Source organism: Aedes aegypti, chromosome 2 (assembly GCF_002204515.2).
Source record: "Aedes aegypti strain LVP_AGWG chromosome 2, AaegL5.0 Primary Assembly, whole genome shotgun sequence".
In the NCBI taxonomy this organism is placed as follows: domain Eukaryota; kingdom Metazoa; phylum Arthropoda; class Insecta; order Diptera; family Culicidae; genus Aedes; species Aedes aegypti.
In genome coordinates this window covers 159,492-183,353 of record NC_035108.1, presented here as the reverse complement: position 1 = coordinate 183,353, position 23,862 = coordinate 159,492, and the positions used below count along the sequence as shown (strand labels likewise).

At 34.6% G+C, this 23,862-nt stretch overlaps 1 protein-coding gene across 2 annotated transcripts in view; it reads right to left on the bottom strand.

The window, feature by feature from the left end:
- Positions 1–2,648: 2,648 nt before the first annotated feature.
- Positions 2,649–23,862, bottom strand: part of LOC5566105 (homeobox protein Hox-A1) — a 39,963-nt gene continuing 18,749 nt past the window's right edge. For both annotated transcript variants that reach the window (XM_001650461.2, XM_021839628.1), the window contains 3 exons: positions 13,888–13,977; positions 6,427–6,602; positions 2,649–3,034 (listed from right to left, as the gene is read on the bottom strand). In XM_001650461.2, coding sequence (XP_001650511.2) covers positions 2,855–3,034; positions 6,427–6,602; positions 13,888–13,977 — 446 coding nt within the window. In that variant the 3' untranslated portion in view covers positions 2,649–2,854. The remainder of the gene's footprint in view (positions 3,035–6,426; positions 6,603–13,887; positions 13,978–23,862) is intronic.

The following is a 23,862-nucleotide window of genomic DNA, read 5'->3' as shown; positions in this document are numbered from 1 at the left end:
ATGTGTTAAAGAATTCTTATCAAAAACAGTTCATAGTATGTGCAATGTTCAAAAGTTATTTTTCGATGGTTTAGAAAAGTATTGTATTTTTCCATATAAGAGAAACGAAGAATTTTGTATGGCGACTGCTAGCATGTTGAAAAAGTCGATTTAACCTAAGTTTAATCGAGATAGGAAGAGTTGACTGTATTTTAAATAAAAGTTTTAAGTGATACTCTGCATGCTTGACGTATTGCTGTGTGCATTTGAAATGCAAATATCAAATGCGGGAACACCAAATGCGGTAAGATTATTATCAAGGAAGGCGAAGTCAAAGATTAGTTTTCTTTGCTACAGTGTTGCATTTGAACGCGTTCAGTTTGCGTTCAAGTTCAAACTTTTGAACGAGGGATCAAGTAGGCTTGAACAATGAGCAGTTCAAAAATTTGAACTCGAGCGAGCTGAAAACTGAACGTAAATTGAAAACTGTCTTCGAGGCAGATACACGACATATTTCAATGCGGAAGTTCAGCAAGGATGTTTGGAAACTTTAATGGTTCCATATATTTGTAATGCCATGAATTCAATATGTTCTGAAGTAGTTTTTCTGGTTTTCAGCTTTGTTGTGCATTTTAAAGTGAACGAGCCGTTCTTGAGCAGGTGCAGAATCTTGCACGAGAGTTCAATGCTTACTAGGTTCTTGTGCAAAATTAGAACGCGTTCAGTTCACTTTTGGCTCGCGTTTAGTTCAAAATGAATCACTGCTTTGCTACGTTGGCGGTGATATGGATCATGGTTGCTTAGTATCCTTTGGTTACTTTGTGTTACCGCGTTTGAAGCGCAGTGAGACTGGATTTGCACGTCAAATGCAAACAGCAATATTAGATAACTAAAAAGTTTGATAAATCATCTATATAAATAAAAATGGAATGGTGTTTGTATGTCACGAAATGACTTACGAACGGATCAACGGATTTGAATGATTTATTCTCCGTTCTGTTCGTCAAGGATTCCGACGTGTTCGTGTGTATAAAAATCCCCGGATATTCACCGGGAAAGTTGGAAAAACGAGAGTGAACGGGACTGTTATTTGTATGGGACCATCCATAGCGTTTTTCAACAGCCTACTTGATGGCAAGACGAAGTTTGCCGGGACCACTTGTACTTAAATAAATGTGAACATTAATACTCACATTTTAAGTGAGCAATGTTTATACAACTTTGGCGACCTGTAGCTCGAATTTGTGACTTTTTGGAACATTTCTGCGAACGACATCAAAAATTCAGCAACCCCAAATCTACTAGAGACACATAATTTGATCCTTAATACATCCAAAATAGTTATTTATACAACAAGTTGCAAAATGATGATTTTTTCAACAGGCTCGCCGAGTTGGATAAATACGACGAGTGCTGAAAAAATCGAGTTTTGCAATGAGTTGCATACAACATTTTTTGCAATAACGGAAGATGCCGTTAAAGTTAGATTTTTAGAGACATTTCAAGAAAATCCACATTGGTATCCATGCGTTATTTCTCAATCAGGTTCAGTATTTCTCAATCAGGTAGGCTGTGCTCCGTATTTCTCAATCAGGTAGGCTGTGCAATGACAGTCACACATTTTCACACCTTCATTGCTGATTCTAGTGGCAGACCAGGAACTGCTGATTTGAAAGGCAGACCAGATAAGACGCCGTTTACAATTTTCTACCATATTGTAAGCTATTCATGTGCTGAATTACCTATCTACAAGTATACATGAATAGCCACAATGCGCTCCCGTCTTTTTTGACAGTGAACTCATAAATTTTACTGCCTGCTCTAGACTCAGAATTCCTCACGGTCAACTAGCTTCTGATTCTAAGAGCCTAATCTGACTAAATTGGGTTCGTCAAATAGATGTATAATCAGAACTTAGTCAACAAAGTCATTGAAGAATTCAGAGCAATTCAATAAATGGCGTATGGAGGTGATCCGATGTTGATTTCAAAACTCCCAAAACAGTACTGAAAAGTGCAACTTTTCGATACCGTTATTAGTGCTGAAAAGTAACACTTTTCAGCACTGTTTGTATCGGTAGGAAAAGTAGGCCGTTTTGTTGGTCATTCCCTTGATAAAAAGTAGGCCGATATGCAACCGAATTGCAAAAATGTAGTTTTTGTTACGTCGTGTTATTTCTTCATTCGTATATCACGAAGATACTCTATGCTCTAAGAAGTCGAGAAAATTTCCAACCTGAAAAGATCGAATACACGATCCTCAGCTTGGATTTTCTGAATAGCGGTGTGTTTAGAATCCTTACGTTTCGGCTCTTTGGGACCCTTGAAAAATGTCAAACATATCGAAGGTCTTCAATTTTCTTTGAATATTCCAGTGTTGTGGGTCCCACGGGTAGGAGACTCGATTTTGTTTCAGTAGGGGAAAACTTATTGTTTAACACACAATCTTCACAGTTTTCTGTTGCTCCAGTATCAGTGCTTGTTCGATCGGAGTGAACTCTGGCTGAAGACACTGTAGCGTATTTTTAGAACAAAATGTAACAGAATATCTCTATCAAGGATAGAACTTCTTTCAATACAAATGTGTCTCTACCTAGAATATTGATTTGTAGATACTGTACCATGTTCAGTAAAGAAACAAGGGGGTAAATTATGGATAAGCCATGTGTGTCAAATAAATCTAACTTTTGCCTGCTATATTAGTTATTCTGTTTGTCGATTGAACAAGGAAAAAAAATAAACAAAACAAATATTGTCCTAACTTTTCTTACAATTACTTTTAAATGAAAAATGTCTTACATTCAAGCCTGTTTTCTTGCAATTCGATTTTAGAAACTTGCATTCCTTCACCTCAAAACCTTTCAATGTGGATTGAGCTAAAGAGTTGACGATTCCCGACTGTTGTCATTGCTATCACCGGTAGATTTCATACTGTTTCCATCCATCGAAGCACTTGTAACGTGTTTCGGAGAGGAACATTGAGTCTCATGAGGCACTAATCCTTCTTTAATTCTTTTTTTCTGCTTCATTCGTCGATTTTGAAACCATATTTTTACCTGAAAGGAAAAGGATAGATTTGTCAGACAAGTGGTGAATGAACGTACAGTATGTTAAATTTTACTTTCTTTTAAAAATATATTCAATAATTTAAATGAATCCTGCTAGCTGAAAAATCGAAAATAAAACTTTTTGAACTTTTTTTTACGATGTGGGTCACAAATGAGATGTCTTTTCGTATATTTATTAAAAAATTAGTCCGTTAACAACAAGTAATCCATGAAACACTTTTGTTGTAGGAATTGTCGTTATTCGATTACATTATTTTGAAAAAAAAAGAATGAAATGAAAAAGTTTGGCTATTTCTAAATGTTAATTCAGATGAAATTTGGAGAAACTAAGTAGTGGGAGATCCCCCAGTACCTGATAGCACCCAATACCGGACACCGTCAAAAAATAGAGAAATCATAGTCCAGTCAAAATGGTGTATTAGAAGAAAAGAGAGCTTTTATAAAGAGTAATGATTGCATAGAATAACACATCCTTGAAATATGCACTCTTTTTTGGAGATGTTTGAAAACCGATGAAAAGCATTTCCTTAAATTTGAACTTATTTCATAATGATTTTGAATATTGAAGAAATAATTTGGATTCTGCAAGCACAATAAAAATCATCATAATTTGAAAGTAATTATTGTATTTCGTATAAACATGGTCAAACTACAATTTTGGACTAGCACCTCCTGTTCCCCAGTTTCGGACAGCTTGGTTTGTTACATGATTTCTTTGTATTTTTTGCGCCAGTGTCTCTAAATACATTCATTTTTCATATATTTTATCGATCATGATATCAAAGATGCAAGAAAAATAAGTAGAATGAAAATTCACAACATCACGTAATATGTGTTGTTTTTCATCATATATGGAAGAGGTTTTTTTGATGGACGACTTGCAGATTTAGTAAAACTCAAATTACTCTTGTGAATGTTGGAAATGCATTGAATTGGCAATAAAATACTATGCCTAGAGTAAAAACATTCAATGATGTACAAATTTTCATAACTCGAGGCATTTCCAGGTCGTGTCCGGTATTTGGTGCCACCTTTTAAGATTGGTCATTTTGGTATTAAAATTCATCATCAACATCCTACGTCAAAATTTATATTTATATTTTCAAATTCATTTTTGTTCGCTACAAAAATGATAATATTTATCATGAATGGACACCAATACCGCATAAAATGAATAGTTTTGGAATAATGAATTAAGTGACTTAGGTGTCCGGTACTGGGGGATCTCTTCCTATGTAAAATAGCTTATTTAGTCAAGATCTAAACATCAAGAAAAGAATATTTCAATGAAATCTGAGAGGGTGTCAATTGTCACGTATCAGCTGTATAACTGACGCAATATTAAGGCAAATGTATAAATAACGTAATATTAAGGCAAATGAAGAAAGATTCAATCTGAACTTTACCAAGAAATGTCTTAGAGATGCGTAAAATGAGATTGCAATGCAAATTGAAATTAATACATCTTTTGTTTTTCTATAATCATTCTCTTTACCTGGCAGGAATTAGTTATCATTCTGTAGTGTGTAGTCAATTTTACAAACCTTTAAATATACATACAGTTGTTTTCAGAATAATGGTAGTGAAAATGAAAGTCAATTATCATATAAAATGCACACAAAATGTATGAATAATTGAATTAAATTACTATTATTTGATATGAAAGTATTATTATTTGAAATAAAATTATTATTTTCAATAGGGTAGAAGCACATATTTTGGCCGTAGCGCCAATTTGACTAAAGTGGGCCGTTTTACATAGAAACACAACAAATTCAAAATAAAATTATCACGGTCGATACCTTTGTATGTAACATAGAAACTCAACTTGAAACATGAAAGAAAAAATAATTTAACCTTTCGGTCGTCGCGCGAATTTTTGTAACGCGAGTAGTCGCGCGTTGTACTTTGTACAACACCCTTGGTTTTGCGAATATATCAGGAGCCTGACCACTTGAGATAGATAACGTCTTCGGCAAAATTGATCAGTAGCTTATGGGATATCATTATTATAGACAAGAAATTCGGATTTTGCCACTAGGCGGCGCTAGTGAGCATTAAGCTTTTGTTTCCAGATCTCATGATCCTGACCACTTAGAAAGATGGCGTCTTCGGCAAAGTTGTTCGGTAACTCAAGGACTATCATTGTTTGAGCTAGTTGATTCAAAATGTTGCCACTAGGTGGCGCTAGTGAGCATAAAACATTTATTTCGCAAATATCTCAGGAGCCTGATCACTTAGAAAGATGGTGTCTTCAGCAGAGTTGTTCAGTAGCTCAAATTCTTTCTTTGTTTAATCCTTAAAGTTAGAGATTTATTAATATAATGATAGTCCCTGTGCTTCTGAACAACTTTGCCAAAGATGCCTGTCTAAAAAGTCAAGATCCTGCAGTATCCGCAAAACAAAAATTTCATGCTCACTAGCGCTACCTGATGGAACAATATCGTATTTCTTGGCTCAAATAATGATAGCCCTTGAGCTACCAAACTACTTTGCCGAAGACACCATCTTTCTAAGTGGTCAGGCTCCTGAGATATCTGCAAACAAAAGTTCCATGCTCACTAGCGCCGCCTAGTGGCAAAATTTTGAATCAACTAGCTCGAAAAATGATAGTCCTTAACTTACTAAACAACTTTGCCGAAGACGACATCCTTCTAAATGGTCAGGATCCTGAAAAATCTGCAAAACAAAAGTTAAAATTCCATGCCCACTAGAACCATCTAGCGGTTAAATTCCGAATTAAATAAAGTACCATTAGATAGCGCTTCACCTCCAGAGTTCGGTAGCATTCTCTAGAGCAGAGTGCTGTCTTTGCCTCTTTGTGAGGGTGCAAAAAATACCAAGCAAAGAGGCAACGAAAAATGAGCGAGAAAGACGCGACACAAAACACGACGGAGGAAAATTTCATCAAAAAAGAGTGCCATCACAACTCCGTGTTGCCTGTTTCTCAAAAGTTCTTTAAATGTGCAATGCACATTGTGCATAGAAGCAAGAGAGAAAGAGTACCAGATATAAATTCTCGCATTTCAATGCACTCTCACTCGAATAGTTTGAGGGTTCGTGTCGTAAATTTTGTGTTCAATTTTTACTCCTCACAAAAACCTCGAAATCGCCTCATTTTTGCATCCCCGAGGAGTTTCTGTCAAGCCTGCTGATAAGCTAATCGGGCTCTAGATCGGGCCTTCTACCACGATAGTAAATGTTGTCTCTACCCATGTCGATGGCCTGCAATTATGTACTTACTCATACGAGCACAAAGTTAAAGCGTTTCAAAAATCGGATTTCACTACTTTTATTCTGAATACAACTGTATGTACATGATGAATCGTTATTACATTCGTAAAAAATGAATAAAATATGTTACTGGAGGTTAGATTTACCTGTGTTTCGTTAAGGTGTAATGAATTAGCGATTTCAATTCTCCTAGCTCTAGTTAAGTATTTGTTGAAATGGAATTCCTTCTCCAGTTCTGTTAGCTGTTTATTGGTGAAATTTGTGCGTCCCGTACTGGTGCCACTTATTAGGAAGGATGGTTGGTGTGGGCCCACAGGTGTTGCTGAAATTATAACAAAATGGTCCAATTTGTAAAATGTGCATGAAAAAAAAACAGAAATTAATTACATAACATAATTTTCTACCAAATCTTATCATGGATTGTACACCGTTTGGCAACGTTCCAGGTATACCAGGCTGAAACGTGAAGCAGATCGGGTTGGATTGCTGGCTGGAGGAACCGAGCGCGATAGAGCTCGCATTGGCAGACGCGTGATGATCGACGGGGATGAGTTCGAGGTGGTGGATGAATTTGTCTACCTCGGATCATTGATAACGTCGGATAACAACTGCAGCAGAGAAATTCGAAGACGTATCATTGCCGGAAGTCGTGCTAACTACGAACTCCACAAGACCTTGCGGTCTGGTAAACTTCACTTCCGTACTAAGTGTACCATGTACAAGACGCTGATAAGACCGGTAGTCCTCTACGGGCATGAGACGTGGACAATGCTCCAAGAAGACCTGCAAGCGCTAGGAGTTTTTGAACGACGTGTGCTTAGGACGATCTTCGGCGGAGTATGTGAGAACGGCGTATGGAGGAGAAGAATGAACTACGAGCTTGCGCAACTCTACGGTGAACCCAGTATCCAGAAAGTCGCTAAAGCTGGAAGGATACGATGGACGGGACACGTTGTGAGAATGCCGGACAACAATCCCGCAAAAATGGTGTTCACCTCAAATCCGGCCGGTACAAGACGAAGGGGAGCGCAACGAACTAGGTGGTTAGACCAAGTGGAGCAGGATCTTGGAAGTATGGGGCGATCGAGAAATTGGAGCCGCCATGGACCGAGTTAGTTGGCGTAACATTGTGGCGCAGGTCATGCCTTGAAGGACGTAGAGCGAGCAAAAGTAAAGTAAGTAACACCGTTTGGCATAAAGTCGTTTGGCATAAAGTCATTTGGCATGGAGACGTCTGGCATAATGGTAGTTTGGCATAATGAGTGATTTAGAATGAATATCGGCATTTTTGAAGCTTTTACCGAGATTAACACCAACGAGCCCATAGCAAATTATTGGTAGGTACTCCACAAACGTGGTGTTTGTTCAGAGCTTTGCAAAGCTATGAATGTCAAAAATGGTTGTGACATTAGAGAGTTGACTAAATAAAACTCGTGACGGGTCGGGTGGAAGATCGTTTCGGGATAATAATTTTATCTACATCCCAGAACATAGAATATCTTTAAGCTTGTTGTGATATATGTACATATTTGAAAAAGTGAATTGGCAAAGAAAGTTCGCAGATCATTCCGGTGCGATTAAGCCCAGTTGGGACGTAACACTTGATGAAAATTATTTGATAGAAGAAGGTAAAATTTATTTGCTAAATATTGAAAGCTCTAATCCAAAGATTTATTATTGCAGCATAATGCAAACATAGCCAAACATATATGGAACAGATTATTTTTCGTTTAAAATGTTGTGGTAAATACATCAAAATCTACAGTGCAAAAATTTATTCCAATAGCGCAACTCAAAAGAAGACTAAATTTTCGAAAGAAGAATAATTTCTGAACAACTAATAAATTAACATCAGCAATAACTTTCCTAATATGCTTTAGTTTATTTAAGAGCATATAATTGTAGTATTGAAAGAAGAGTAATTTCTGGACAACTAATATATTAACATCAGCAATAACTTTCCTAATATGCTTTAGTTTATTCAAGAGCATATGATTGTAGTATAAAGTTTCATTTTGTATCAATTGACATTTTGGAGTTAAAGTGTGATGTCGTCAGAAAGATTCAGTAAATATGTAAAAATTAATGGCATCTTAAGAAATCCTTGGTTTCAGACTCATTATGCCAAACGACTATTATGCCAACCCATAATTATGCTACACCATTTCATGCCAAATGATCATTATGCCAAACGAAGTTATGCCAAATGACCATTATACCAAACGACTTTATGCCAAACGGCTGTATGCCGAACGACTCTATGCTAAATAACCTACCACCCTTATCATGGTACCCTTGTGTTTTAAAATATCGCTAAAAATAGCATGTCAGTTATAGATGCACCCAAGTAATCAACAGTTCAAATAGGGTAAATAGGTATAATGCGCCCCAACCGGGCAACACGCCTACTTCATTTTCAAGGGATTGAGGCTTCTTTAACACGTAAATATGATTACATATCTTAAATATTCGCAAAAAAATGATATAAGATGCGTATTATACCTGTTCACCCTATATGCTTCCAAGCAAAGCAGCTTGGATGGCATTTAAAGCAGCTTCATTTTAAAGTAGGTAGGTATATAAACGAATCTATGACAAAAGGTCGAAAGACAAAAGTTTGAAAGGACAAAAGGTCGAAGAACAAAAAAAAAAGGACAAAATGTCGAAAATCTTTTTTCAAAGTAAAGGAAAATTTTCCCACCATGCAAATCACTTTGACTTTTTGTCTTTCGACCTTTTGTCCATAAACCATATAAACTTAGTTTCCTCTTGGTGACTGATACACTTTATATGTTACCTCTCATTGACTTACATACTCATAAGGGACGTTTTTGCTGTCACGCCATACAACTGCGCTATACTGCCCATAACTGCATATTTGTAGCATTTGACAAAAGTAGGCATTGAGTAAATGAGATACCATGTTTGCATTTTATTGCAGTATGGGAGGAAACTAAAATTTAAAAAAATCACTAAGAATTCAAAAGTGCTTATTTGAGGCTGAAATTTTGTACAACTTATAATGAATGTAGCCCTTATACAATCATGACTGTAACACCTAGAAATGTGTATGTGCTGATAATGTTTACATTGATATTTCAGGAATTCCCGGCATTTTCTAGAACCGTAGCTGCATGGCTTCACAAAGTCCTTTCAAAATATCATTCAAATAGTCCAAATAACCTTAAAAAGACGGCAGTTTTACTGTTGATTGTTCTGAAACATTCAAAGTAATGATGAGAATGAATTTCCTAGGATCAAACTCCGTTTCGGATGAAGAGCAGGCCTTAAACGAGACAAGACATATTTGGTCGATAAATGCCTTTCAGGAAGTTCCACGACATCGAGAGTTTAATGAGCATTAAGTTCTTCCCAGCCTTTAAAATCTGCCTGGGAAGATTACATTTTTCCAACCTTACTACAACGACAATCCGCTCTTAACCGAGACGTTCAGCTAGTGTTACGCTTTCATATGAGAGCAAAGTCGGTAAGTGACAAATATGTAATCTAGAAAAAGACAAGTTGCTGAAAACGTTTCAATTAGCAATTTTTTATTATATACAGATTATAAAGAAACCAAAAAAAAAATCGGCATTCATTTCACGAATTCTGTTTTTTTTCTGTGGGATAAAAAAATTATCTTAAAAGTACCATTGGAAGGTGTAGAAACAGTAAAAATTTTGTAGCATTTTTATCTCTAAAGCGACACACGTTCGGGCGTAACACTAGCTGAACGTCTCGGTTAAGAGCGGATTGTCGTTGTAGTAAGGTTGGAAAAATGTAATCTTCCCAGGCAGATTTTAAAGGCTGGAAAGAACTTAATGCTCATTAAACTCTCGATGCCGTGAAACTTCCTGAAAGGCATTTATCGACCAAATATGTCTTGTCTCGTATAAGACCTGTTCTTCATCCGAAACGGAGTTTGATCCTAGGAAATTCATTCTCATCATTACTTTGAATATTCGGGCGCCTTAACCATTCTAAAAAAATGGTCAAAGTTTTTAGCTGTTTTCCTTCCAAAAACTGTCAAAAGAGGATAGTACAACTCACAAACATCTTTTTTCAAAGTTAAGGAAAATTTTCCCACCATGCAAATCACTTTGACTTTTTGTCTTTCGACCTTTTGTCCATAAACCATATAAACTTAGTTTCCTCTTGGTGACTGATACACTTTTTATGTTACCGTAATCCGGGGTAACATTGATCAGCGGGGTAACATTGATCGGGATGACTCATCTTGTTAATCGTTCAAATAAAGATTTATTGATGAAACATTTTCGAACCATGAATGGTGCCTCTCTTTCGTATATTCATAAGCTAATGATAATTAAGGTTTTTGCCAAAATTGCGTTTAGTTCATGAGCAAATGTGTCAACTTTTTGAAACAATGATTTCTATCATTTTCACTGACACTACCGAAAATTCATGTCTCACATGAGTTCTGCAGACGATGTGATCAAGGAAAATGCGGGTTTACTAAAAATGGCATCGCCGAAAACGATTCCGTTGTCAAATCTTTCATAAGTTTATTCAATTAGGCAACATTAACTAATTACTATTACGAATGTAGAATTTCATGAGGAAATTGCCTACTTTTAGGCGTATTCCGCGGTTCGAGGTGTTTTTAATTTTGAAATTACTCAAAAAGTAAATGACTTGTAAGAGTTTGGTCTTCATATTCGGCTTCAGGGGCCCTGATTTTAGTAAGTAACGACATTTTCGATATTAGCGAACGTTGTTTACTTGGGTGATCAATGTTACCCCATATCAGCTGAACCAAAAAATTACTTAAAACATTTATTTAAACATGTTTAAATCTTTCGAAAAACAAAATAAAGTACATAGTTAGGAGCGGTGGGTGCCAGTACTTGTTTTAAAAATATGAAACTTGTAACATTGTGAAATGAAAAATTTAAGAAAAACTAAAAAAAATGGTCAATGTTACCCCGGATTACGGTACCTCATTGACTTACATACTCATAAGGGACGTTTTTGCTGTCACGCCGTACAACTGCGCTATACTGCCCATAACTGCATATTTGTAGCATTTGACAAAAGTAGGCATTGAGTAAATGGGGTACCAAGTTTGCATTTTATTGCAGTATGGGAGGAAACTAAAATTTAAAAAAATCACTAAGAATTCAAAAGTGCTTATTTGAGGCTGAAATTTTGTACAACTTATAATGAATGTAGCCCTTATACAGTCATGACTGTAACACCTAGAAATGTGTATGTGCTGATAATGTTTACATTGATATTTCAGGAATTCCCGGCATTTTCTAGAACCGTAGCTGCATGGCTTCACAAAGTCCTTTCAAAATATTCAAATAGTCCAAATAACCTTAAAAAGACGGCAGTTTTACTGTTGATTGTTCTGAAACATTCAAAGTAATGATGAGAATGAATTTCCTAGGATCAAACTCCGTTTCGGATGAAGAACAGGTCTTAAACGAGACAAGACATATTTGGTCGATAAATGCCTTTCAGGAAGTTTCACGACATCGAGAGTTTAATGAGCATTAAGTTCTTCCCAGCCTTTAAAATCTGCCTGGGAAGATTACATTTTTCCAACCTTACTACAACGACAATCCGCTCTTAACTTAAGACGTTCAGCTAGTGTTACGCTTTCATATGAGAGCAAAGTCGGTAAGTGACAAATATGTAATCTAGAAAAAGACAAGTTGCTGAAAACGTTTCAATCAGCAATTTTTTATTATATACAGATTATAAAGGAACCAAAAAAAATCGGCATTCATTTCACGAATTCTGTTTTTTTTTTCTATGGGATAGAAAAATTATCTTAAAAATACCGTTGGAAGGTGTAGAAACAGTAAAATTTTGTAGCATTTTTATCTCTAAAGCGACACACCTTTACGTTCGGGCGCCTCAATCATTCTAAAAGAATGGTCAAAGTTTTTAGCTGTTTTCCTTCCAAAATCTGTCAAAAGAGGATAGTATAACTCACAAAACCTTAAGACCTACAAACCTTCATCTGCTCTTTTAAAAAACATGGAAACAATAATGAAGTACCTGCTTAGATTATGTTCCCAGTTGATCAGCAGAAGTTAAATTGTTATTTTTTTGTAATTTCAAATTTCTCTACAATGAGAACTTTCATACCCGGTTCCGAAAACCCGGAACATCCGAAAAGAAGGATCGTAGTTTTGTATATCTAATTCACATTGGTATTATTCAATTGATGGTTATTTTTCCATGAAAACTCTCTGAAATACGGAACAAATTACCGGAGCACATCCCTTAAAAAGTTCGGTCAAGAATGGCTTATACGGAACCGGTTCCTGGAATCCCAGAAGGTTGTCAAACAGGACAATTCAATATAATTTCTCGTATTTATGTACCAAAACCAAATGAATGGCATCGTTTATAATTTTTATGCTTGTATGTCTTTTGCTTAAAGGATAAATAGATGGTTATACTTGTCCTTTTGGAGCACAGGAATGGCCACCGGAAACCCCGTATTATGATCTTCATGATTTTAAATTCTTGTGAATCCTCTTGTTCAATTATAGCTGAATGACCACTCTGATTGATGACAAAACTAGGCATTCGACGGCCTAACTCTTGCTGATTTTTTAAGCATGTGACCCATTTCACACAATAATGATTAGCTTAATGACAGGTTGGTCAAAGTCATCAAAAAGAATTGGTATTCCAGCAGAGATTTTTGATAAGTTAAGCTAGAAGCCTCAAACAATTGACAAATAAAACCATGGCCGAATTTGTACAGCATGTATTATGGAAATTTATTCAAAAATTAGTTTAACTATTCTTTACAAAACCCTGGAAACAAAATTTTGAACGCATACAAATTTCTTAAAGAATTTTTGCAAAAGCTCTAGAAAGCTTTAGGCGAGAAATCTAATAAAACTAATGATAATAAATTCAATATTATGATACATAAATCTCTAATAATAAATCGAAAAACAGCAAGTGTCCCTCAAAGCAAAATCTTGGGGAATTCTTGTAAATATTTTTGACGGAGCTTCTGAACACATTCTTAAAATGATTCCTTTTTTTGTTAATAAATTGTATAATTTTTTCTATTATCATTACTGGAAACATCAATACTGTCTTCAAAGAAAATCTTTTGTTCGCACACATCACATCATTACTAAAAGATACAGACTGTCAATTGATACTGGATAAAATTCGATCTTAACGTAGTAATTTTTTGTTTACAAATCTTGTGACCATCCTTATGAAATTGTTAGAGGTCATATACATAAAGCGTGACCAGATCGAAGTGGATCAAAAACGTCCAATTGAATGGTTACATAATTTTTATATCACCCCTATTGAAATCAGAGCTGTTAAATGTCATGAATATTAAGTGACTTTGACATTTGAATATTTGCTAACATCATACTCCCCTGTGGAAAAAGTCATTGGAAAATGTTTTTTCCCGGTGACCTTTTCCGAATTACTATCAGTTGGCAATATTTACTGATGCTAAATTTCACCTGGAAAGGAGCTATAAGCATTTTATTTTTTCCAAAATATTTACATTTAACAGCACTGATTGAAATCAATGTGAATATTATTTTATTTTTACGAAATATAAAGATACTGAACCAATTTTCACTTACCTAAGCTTTGTTCCGCTAATCCTCTCAGAGGATCAATTACATGATGGCTTATATGGTATTCAGAAACAATTTGTTGCGTTGCTTTTTGAACTGGAAATGAAAGAAATACAAAAAAGTTTAGAAAATATTTATTTCTACTATATGCAACAAAAATTAAAACAAGTAAAACGTCGATGGTGTGTCTGGGTGTGGTTCGCAGTACGTGTTCTGGTAGTTCATATCCAAAGTATCATTATGTCGCATAACATATAAATGAAAAATAAGTAATTTCGAAATATGTAGCTCTTACCTAACAATTATTGACGTACTCTAACACACTAAGTTAGGATACAAGCTCTGTCTTAGTCGAGATAAAATAAAAAATAAAATAAACGTAGCATAATATTGTAACTATATTGTACTAGCTTACTCACATATTTCAAACCACTAAGTAAAGCAACCCGAAAGCAACAAAGAAGAGTATTAGAATGACACTTCATATTAGAGCTATTTATGTTGAAAACGAGAACATTGGAGACTTTATATTCGAATTTTAAATGATGGGATTCTAGCATTTATGAATCGCTTGCAAACAATCTGTTCAACCATCACTATCTAAGGTATTCTTGAAAAGTTTGTCACTTTGCATTGAAACCCTAGTTATAGCAGAATTTGAATTCGTTCTCAAATATCATTGCGAACACTATTTTCAAAAATTGGGGCCATTTTTAAATCGGGGTCAAAAATTTCCATATAACATTAAACGCCTGCAAGTATGCAATGCCTCATATACTTTACGTAATTAATTTAATTTTGTTCCAAATATAATTATTTATATTCCAAAAAAAAACATTGATTGGGTTGAATTCATTGTCGAAACATGGGAAACAAACGATATCAATTCAAAAATATAATTCTACACAAATTCTTTAAGTCTTATATGTTTGATGTGTTTGTGTCAACCACATTTTTTTGTATAGATTCTGCATTTTAAGGCTTGACATTTATTCCATGTTCTTCAATCCAGTTCGAACGATTGTATGACATTTGCAGAAAACCATTTGCCAGAATCAATTTGCCAGAATGATTTTTGCCAGAAAACCATTCCCCAGAATGTACCATTCGCCAGAAAGCCATTCCCCAGAATGGACCATTTGCCAGAAAACCATTCCCCAGAATCATTTTTTGTAATTCGTTTTCAACCTTGATATCAATTGATCGACATATTTGTGAAGATGCATCGAAGCCAAACCTCAAATTTTCAAGAGCGCAAATCTAGAGACCCAAACAGCAATTCCAGCTAAAAATTTAATCGAATGGTCACCACCAGCATGTGACCAATCGATTAAGTTTTCAGCTCAAACCGCTGGCTGGTTCTCGAGGTTTATGCTCTTGAAAATTTGAGGTTTGGCTTCGATGCATCTTCACCTCAAGCCTACCGAAATTTTCGATATTTGTCATTTTTGTATCTTGAATATACTCATATTATTTGCACTTATAGCATGAAACACTGTGTAGTCAACTTTCACATTATTTACATCAAGAGGATTGGACTACAAGCACTGCACAGCTGCAGGGCAAAATTAATTAAAATTTAGCGTCACTTCTACAGTACTTCACTCGCATCGTAAATATTGCTCCAAATAATGTTTATATCTTTGTAATATTATAACAAGTATAGAACAACGCTACTGATCGATCCGTGTTACTTAGTCTATGTTGTTAAAATCCTTCGCATACAATTTTATGCAATTTTCACTACTTACATAGCTGGTCTGAGAACAAAAAAGCTGAAACGTTTGACACGAATTAGTTTAGTTGAATAATTTCAAAAATATGAATAGTGTATCTTTGCGGAAAAAAATTGCAAAACAACTAAAAAGAACAGCCTTTGAGTGAAAGAAGGGAAAATTATGTTTGAAATATGATCAGTTTAGCGCCAATAATCATTGGAACAATATAACTCAAATGACTACCCAATGTTCTTTCGGTCATATATTTAAATACATTATTCAGTCCTTGAAAAGAACGTTAAATTGTTTTACTCTTAACAACAATTTGAACCGCATTATTTATTGTTTTCAAGTAGTTTTACAACATTTGCGACAGGCTGCTGGAAAACTCTTCAATCTTCAGTGTTTACCCTGATTGCTAGTTTTAGCTATCTGGAACCGGAGATATTTTGAAATTCTTAGCAGGACTGCTACGTGGCCATGATTAATGGTGGAAACCAAAAAAACACACATATATTGGTTTCTCATATTCTGTCGCTTGCTCTACGAAACAAGTCGGTTATGAAGATTAATGTTTTCGGAATCACTCGAGTAATCTTCAATGAGAAATTAGATGAAGGTCATGGTACATTTTCCATTATTGAATCACTTCCAATTTAGTTTTTTTTTTATTTGAGGACATATATTGATTGTCCATTTCCCGATATTTGCATTTTTTTTTTACTTAAATCCTTTTTACACACATTTTTATTGACAGCAGTCCTATATTGATTTTTTTAGCTGTAAAATTGAGATGACATAACCTTGTTTACATTACTTCCATTCCTTCTGTTAACTGCAGGCAGAAACACGCAGTACAATTAAAAAGACTAGCCAATAATATAAAGAAGGGTAAATCTCCTATGAAGCATATAAGTCCTTGAATTAGTTAGCCCTAAAGAACAGCCTAATCTTCAAAGAAGGGAAAATCATTAATAGAATGTTGAAAATACAGAAATCTTCAATGAGAAATTAGATGAAGGTCATGGTACATATTCCATTATTGAATCACTTCCAATTTAGTTTTTTTTTATTTGAGGACATATATTGATTGTCCATTTCCCGATATTTGCATTTTTTTTTACTTAAATCCTTTTTACACACATTTTTATTGACAGCAGTCCTATATTGATTTTTTTAGCTGTAAAATTGAGATGACATAACCTTGTTTACATTACTTCCATTCCTTCTGTTAACTGCAGGCAGAAACACGCAGTACAATCAAAAAGACTAGCCAATAATATAAAGAAGGGTAAATCTCCTATGAAGCATATAAGTCCTTGAATTAGTTAGCCCTAAAGAACAGCCTAATCTTCAAAGAAGGGAAAATCATTAATAGAATGTTGAAAATACAGTTGCCTATAAGGGGTTGTCCATTAACAACGTGGTCAATTCTTTCGGATTTTTTACCTTCACGGGGTCTTTTGTCCATACAAAAATTTAAAAAGAATTGTTTGTATCGTGGTCATTGGCCAGGCCCCCTTCCATCCTCCCATAAATGATCACATGGTTAATGGACGACCCCTAATAGCTTGTATCAAATTGATGACTATTTTAACATAAAAAAAAACAGTCTTTTCTCAGAAACTATGAAAACCTCGGAAATCTATTACACCTTCTTCTTCTTATCTAGTGTTACGACCCAACTGGGACAGAGCCAAATCTCAGCTTTGTGTTCTTACGAGCACCTCCACAGTCATTAACTGAGAACTTTTATTGCCAATTGATCATTTTTGCATGTGTATAGCGTATTGCCGATATGAATATGCTCTATGCCCTGAGAAATCGAGACAATTTTCAATCCAATAAAATCCTCGCCCGGTGGAATTCGAACTCACGTCCGTCAGCTTGCTGAATAGCTGCATGTTTACCCCTACAGCTATCTATATAATAAGTTTATGATATCATTATTAGTTTAAAACATTTTATCAAACAAAAAGCTTAAAAACTTACGTCACAATTATTTTTCATATAATTATGTATCGTACGCTGACAATCATAATGATTCGAAAGATTTTACACACCTAAATATTGCTACACAAAGCAAAGTAATGTAGTAATATTTTTTCTGGGAAATGGTCTTTCTGGGGAATGACTTTCTGGGGAATGGTCCATTCTGGCAAATGGTTTTCTGGCAAATGATCCATTCTGGCAAATTGATTCTGGCAAACGGCTTTCTGGCAAATGGTTTTCTGGCAAATGTCATACAACCCTTACCCCAAAGCCTAAAATCGACTTAAGGTTATAAGAAAATAAAGGTGCCTTCAAAATTAATGAAATCCATCAACTGCAATCGATAACTAATATACCAGTACTCGTTTGGAAAGCAAATTCATATTAAAATTCTTCAATACGGAATACAGAAATAATTCTCCCAAAAAAAAAAAAACTATCAAAATTACCCTGTCATTGTGTTTCTTAAGGGTCATAGAGAATCATAGAAAAAAAACGTGTTGTTATAGAGATATGTACAATAATAATTCCATATTATTTGTTTGTTCGTTTGTATGAACCCACATTTTTACATAAGATTGTTTGTAAGTATTCCTAAAGTCTGGAAAATTGGAGGATGAAATAAATTACACATAAATTGCACGGCGCTTCTGATGCTGAATTTGAATATGGTTTGACAGATTCAGTCATGGAGTTTATGGTTTTATATAATTGTGTAAACACTATACAAAAACAAATTATCCAAACATTAAAGAACATACCACTCTTCAATCTGCGATTTTTTCTGTTTATTCAACTTATACACATTAAAAAAAATGGAGCATTATTGGGACTATTAAATTGTCGATTCAGTATGTTCAATGGTAATACTATTGCGTAACCTAACCAAAACATTTGGGTGGCCTTATTGAAACATTTAGTCAAAAAAATATCAGACATAAAAAGTAATCCAAAAATTTAATTTTTGGATATTACTGACCATAGAAAAAAAAACTATTCTTGTGAATTTAAGTGCATAGCAACTAGGGTAGCAACTAGGGTACATTAAAGAACATTTCACTCTTCAATCTGCGATTTTTTCTGTTTATTCAACTTATACACATTAAAAAAAATGGAGCATTATTGGGACTATTAAATTGTCGATTCAGTATGTTCAATGGTAATACTATTGCGTAACCTAACCAAAACATTTGGGTGGCCTTATTGAAACATTTAGTCAAAAAAATATCAGACATAAAAAGTAATCCAAAAATTTAATTTTTGGATATTACTGATCATAGAAAAAAAACTATTCTTGTGAATTTAAGTGCATAGCAACTAGGGTAGCTTATTGTATTTTTGAAACCTTTGTTCTCTTTGTCATGGGTGGTTTTCTCAAAGATATTGGGCTCGAAATTTGCCTAAATATAATTTGAGATAATTTTCCAATTCAGCTACCAAATGTCGGAGAAAGACTGATAAAAGGGATATAAATTTTAAAAATTTCAAGAAATTTGGTGGCAAAGTTAGATTTTTCTTGCTAGGTTGGCAGTGACTCATCTACAAGTGTTGCTAGGTATCACTTGATTGTTTAATTTAGTCAAGATTTGCACTTCAAATCCAAACAGCAATACTTTTTTATGACTATCTCTAAAACAAATATATTTGATGATTTCGATAAAAAAAACTGATATTACATATCACACTTTATTTCAAAATACCCGGGTCTTCCGTCTTTTCTCTGTTGGATTCAAATAGGTACCTGATTTATTCAGCGTTTCACGTTTTTCCAGGTTCGGTGGCCACCCTTGTTATACGTATAGATATTTGCATGCTATAACCATTTGTGGATGTGATAACTTAACTGATGCTTTAGATGTTGGGAGTTCAAAGACAACGACTGATAACATTAAAATTATTAATTGTATGCAGATACAGTAACTGGCCACCAGATCTGCGATGAAAAGATCAAAGTACGTTCTTTCACATCATTATAGAAGTAAGCAGTGTTTCAATTTTTCACACTGTATTCGGTAGCTATTCCTCGTTATCTTGACACCGTGTCAATCTGAATGAAAGCGGATCGATGGTTCCTATTTCGTTTGGGTGATTTTCGTGGTGACTGTAGTTATCAGACACTGATCAAATATTTGGTAAGGTTTATTATGTTTTTGAACGTAAAACGACTTCGTGTATGAAGCAAGCTGAAATTCTCGCCACTCCGAAGCTTACATTTGCTTTCTGATAAGCGTTTGCTACTGTGCTTGTAGATATATGCATGAATTGAGTGACGCTATTACTACTAATATTTCCTCTTTCACACGTTTTTGGTTTTTTTTTGACTCATTTATTGTCCACAACTTGTAGTTTTATGACCTTTGATAGGGTTATGATTCTCATTTACGACGGAAAACTAAGCTCCACTACTAGTAAGCGTAATTAGCATCTAGTCAATCTCGTACTAAAAAGACTGATCCACATTCTGTTTTGACTGTCTTACCTTTGTGATAATTAGAAAGAAACTAATAACAAACTTATTACCGTAATTCCGGGAAACATTGATCATTTTTCGTTTGAAAATGCAATTATTGCAAATTTTATATTTTCTAAACAAGTACTGCCACTCATGCTCGTGACTATATAAGGTACAGTGGGGGAAGTGTATCAGTGGGGTAAGTGGATCATTCGTCAATATTAAGCCTAAATACTTGAATATGTTGATTGTTTTCGCACCATTGCTTCGTTTTAGGTTATATTCTCACGCCCACACTGATACTATTGCAAAACTGGTACTACAAAAGGATCATTTGGCCCAAATTTTTAAGTCCCTCATACTCAATACATAACAATCAGAAAAATCGGAATAAATGACGATTTTAAGTATAATAGTCCCTCATTTGTTATCCACAGAAAAAAAGTTTGAATTACATTATTCACGTTAACTGTACATAACAATGGAGTTAACTATTGATTTTTCTGTATCCACTTACCCCACGGTACCTTACTGCATTTTGTTTTTTGAAAGATTTAAGCATGTTTAAAAAAATGTTTGAAATGGTTTTTTGATTTAGCTGATATGGGATAACATTAATCACCTATGTAAACAACGTTCGAAAATATTGAACATATCGTTACTTACATAAATCATGCCCCCGAAGCCGAATTTGAAGGCCAAGCGCTTACAAGTCATTTACTTTTTGAGTTTAAAATTAAAAACACTTCGAACCACGGAATACGTCTAAAGGTAGGCAATTTCTTAAGGGAATTCTATATTCCTTACAATAATTCGTTAATGTAGCCTGATTGAGCATACTTATGAATGTTTTGACAACGGAATCGTTTTCGGCGATGCCATTTTTAGTAAGAACCGCATTTTCCTTGCTCATATCATTTGCAGAACTTATGTGAGACATAAATCTTCGGTAGTGTCATCCTTACCCATTGAAATCATTGTTTCGAAAAGTTAACAAATTTGAACATAATGTAAACGCAATTTTCGCAAAAATCCTCACTTACATTAGCTTATGAATATAAGAAAGAGAAGCAACATTCGTGATTTGGAAATGTTCCATCATTAAATAATGATACGAACTTTTTTCGAGATGAGTCATTCCGATCAATGTTACCCCGCTCATCAATGATACCCCGGATTACGGTACTTATACAATACAAAATACCTACTCAATCAAAATTTTGTTTGTACGAGCTTAGTACAAAACACCACTGAAGCCTTACAGTTGAGGTCGAAATACGCGTAGCTGCCAAAGGATAAAATTCTCGTGCAATTAAATGGAATAATATCTAATTCGGGTTTTCATTTATTTATAAATGTTCCACTAAACAGCTCGAAGTTTTTTTTCTTGTTTTTCTAAATTATATGACATTTGCCAGAATCAATTCGCCAAAATGTTTTTTGCCAGATAACCATTCCCCAGAATGTACCATTCGCCAGAAAGCCATTCCTCAGAATGGACCATTTGCCAGAAATCCATTCCCCAGAATCATTTTTTGTAATTCATTTTCAACCTTGATATCAATTGATCAACAAATTTATGGAAAATTAAAGGCTACCGAATTTATCGATACCGTAATTTCGGGTGAAATTGATCATTTTTCACGGTTTTTCTAGTCTGTTTTCTATAATGTTAACAATGCCAAACAACTAAATGCAGGAAAACAAGTACGAAGATGAGCCTCATCGACTTATGTAGCGAAATTTTCTAACAAATGTCATTTTAGTGTTAACAAATATCTCTAAAATAAAAAATCAGGGGATCTCATTTCGGGGTGAAATTGATCACTTGTCAATGCCATTATTGTTAGTTTTCAAAACAATTCTACATGATAAATTTGAGCTCCCTGAATCCAAATATGCTTGTCAAATTCTTAACAATGCAATATTTATATAAATAATTAATAGTTAAATTTCAAGAATTACGCGGAAAACGCCTAAACGTAGGCAATTTCCTAAGGAATTCAATGATATCTAACAGAAATTCAATTATTTCAACCATATAAGCTAATTGATACGAGTTTTGGTGATGAAATCTGGTTTGGGGATATATCTTAAGCATCCTCACAAACCTTCAGGTTTATACCATGTTCAAATCCTTGTTTAGAACAAGAAGTTCAAGGATGTTTGTCAACACTGCACCGTACATGATTTTGAAATTTTACATTATTTTCATAGTAATAAACATTCTTTAACGCAAAAAACTTCACAACACATAATTCGACAATAGTTACGACAAACAACGTTCATTTACTGCAGGTCACATTGATATTTGTGCTCCATTAGGAATAAATAATATCGTGCGATACAATGATCAATTTCACCCTTCTGATCAAATACACCCGATTTTACGGTACTTGTCATTTTGGTATCGTGAATATACTAATATTATTTGTACTTATAGCATGAAAGATTATGTAGCCAATTATCAGATTATTTATATCAAAAAGATTGGACAGCTACAACGAAAAATTGATTGATATTTAACTCACTTCTGCAGTACACCTCTCGTAGTCGTGAGTGTTGCGCCAAGTAAGATTTATATCATAACCTTTTTTTGCTAAATAGTTGACCCAAAAAAATTTCCTTAGATATTTGACACGAACTAGTTTAGTCGAATGGATATGTACCGTTTTGTCTCAAATTCCGAACAGACTAATATTCCAAACACTTGACACTTTTTTCGTGCTCTAGTTTTTCGCGATTTTGCCGATGATTTGGCTGGTGCTACGCCATCCGGATTGTAGTTCGGATGTTAATATTGAAAAACCTCGATATCTAATAGTGAAAAACAAATCCAACGCGTTTCGTGCGATCAAAGACTTCTTCAATGTGATGTTTTATGACCGGTTCTAATTGGCTTTGCTAATGAATTTCAACGTGATTTTGTTGTTATTGCTGTGTTTGTATTTTGACTGACAAGCCACCGGATGGTTTCGACAATGAAAAAAAAAAATAATTGTAATAATTGTGAAAAATACGTGAAAGAAGAAGTAAAAAATGTGGTCTAGAAATAACAAGTGGTATGTGCGTCACAAGGAGAAGAAAATGCATACCAAATTAGTTGCTGATTTGATTTGATGACAACGTCGCCTTGGATGAATTTTGGTGAGATTGTTCTGATTATATAATTATCTGTACTTGAACAGTAAATACGCGCCAGTTCCAAAGTAATTATCTTTGAAACAGGAAGTGTGTATGCATTATCAATATCCATTTGATAACGGTAATGTATATATGCGGGGCTTGTTGTTAGTGAAAGTTACTTCTGAATGGACGTGTCTCTCCAGCCATTCTGAAATGGGTCACCGGATCTGCAATAGAGCTCTCACCTTCTAACTCCCGGACTGAAGCTTTTTGCAAAAATGCAGTACCAAAGCAGTTTTGCTGAAAACTTTTTTCCATAATACCACTGCCGGACAGTGGGGGTTAGATGGATCACACACACACAGACTAATATTCCAAACACTTGGTTTTTGTACGGCGATTTGGTTAAAATGTTTCGCTGGAATATGTCATCAAGTTACAAGGAAATGGCAGTCGATTGCAATTCAATTTTAACGTCTTCAAATCTATTTTATACCTCGGGAGTAGTGATGATTTTCTAGTTCGAGACCAGAAAAACTAGCTCGGATAATTTTATTTGCGAAAATATTCATTTGAATTCGATTTGTTTGTGCTGTTCGGAATTTGAATCAAGGTGTTCGGAATATGAGACAGAATGAACACAGTGTTCGGCATTTGAATCAAAATGTTGTTCCATACTTTTACGTAAATACA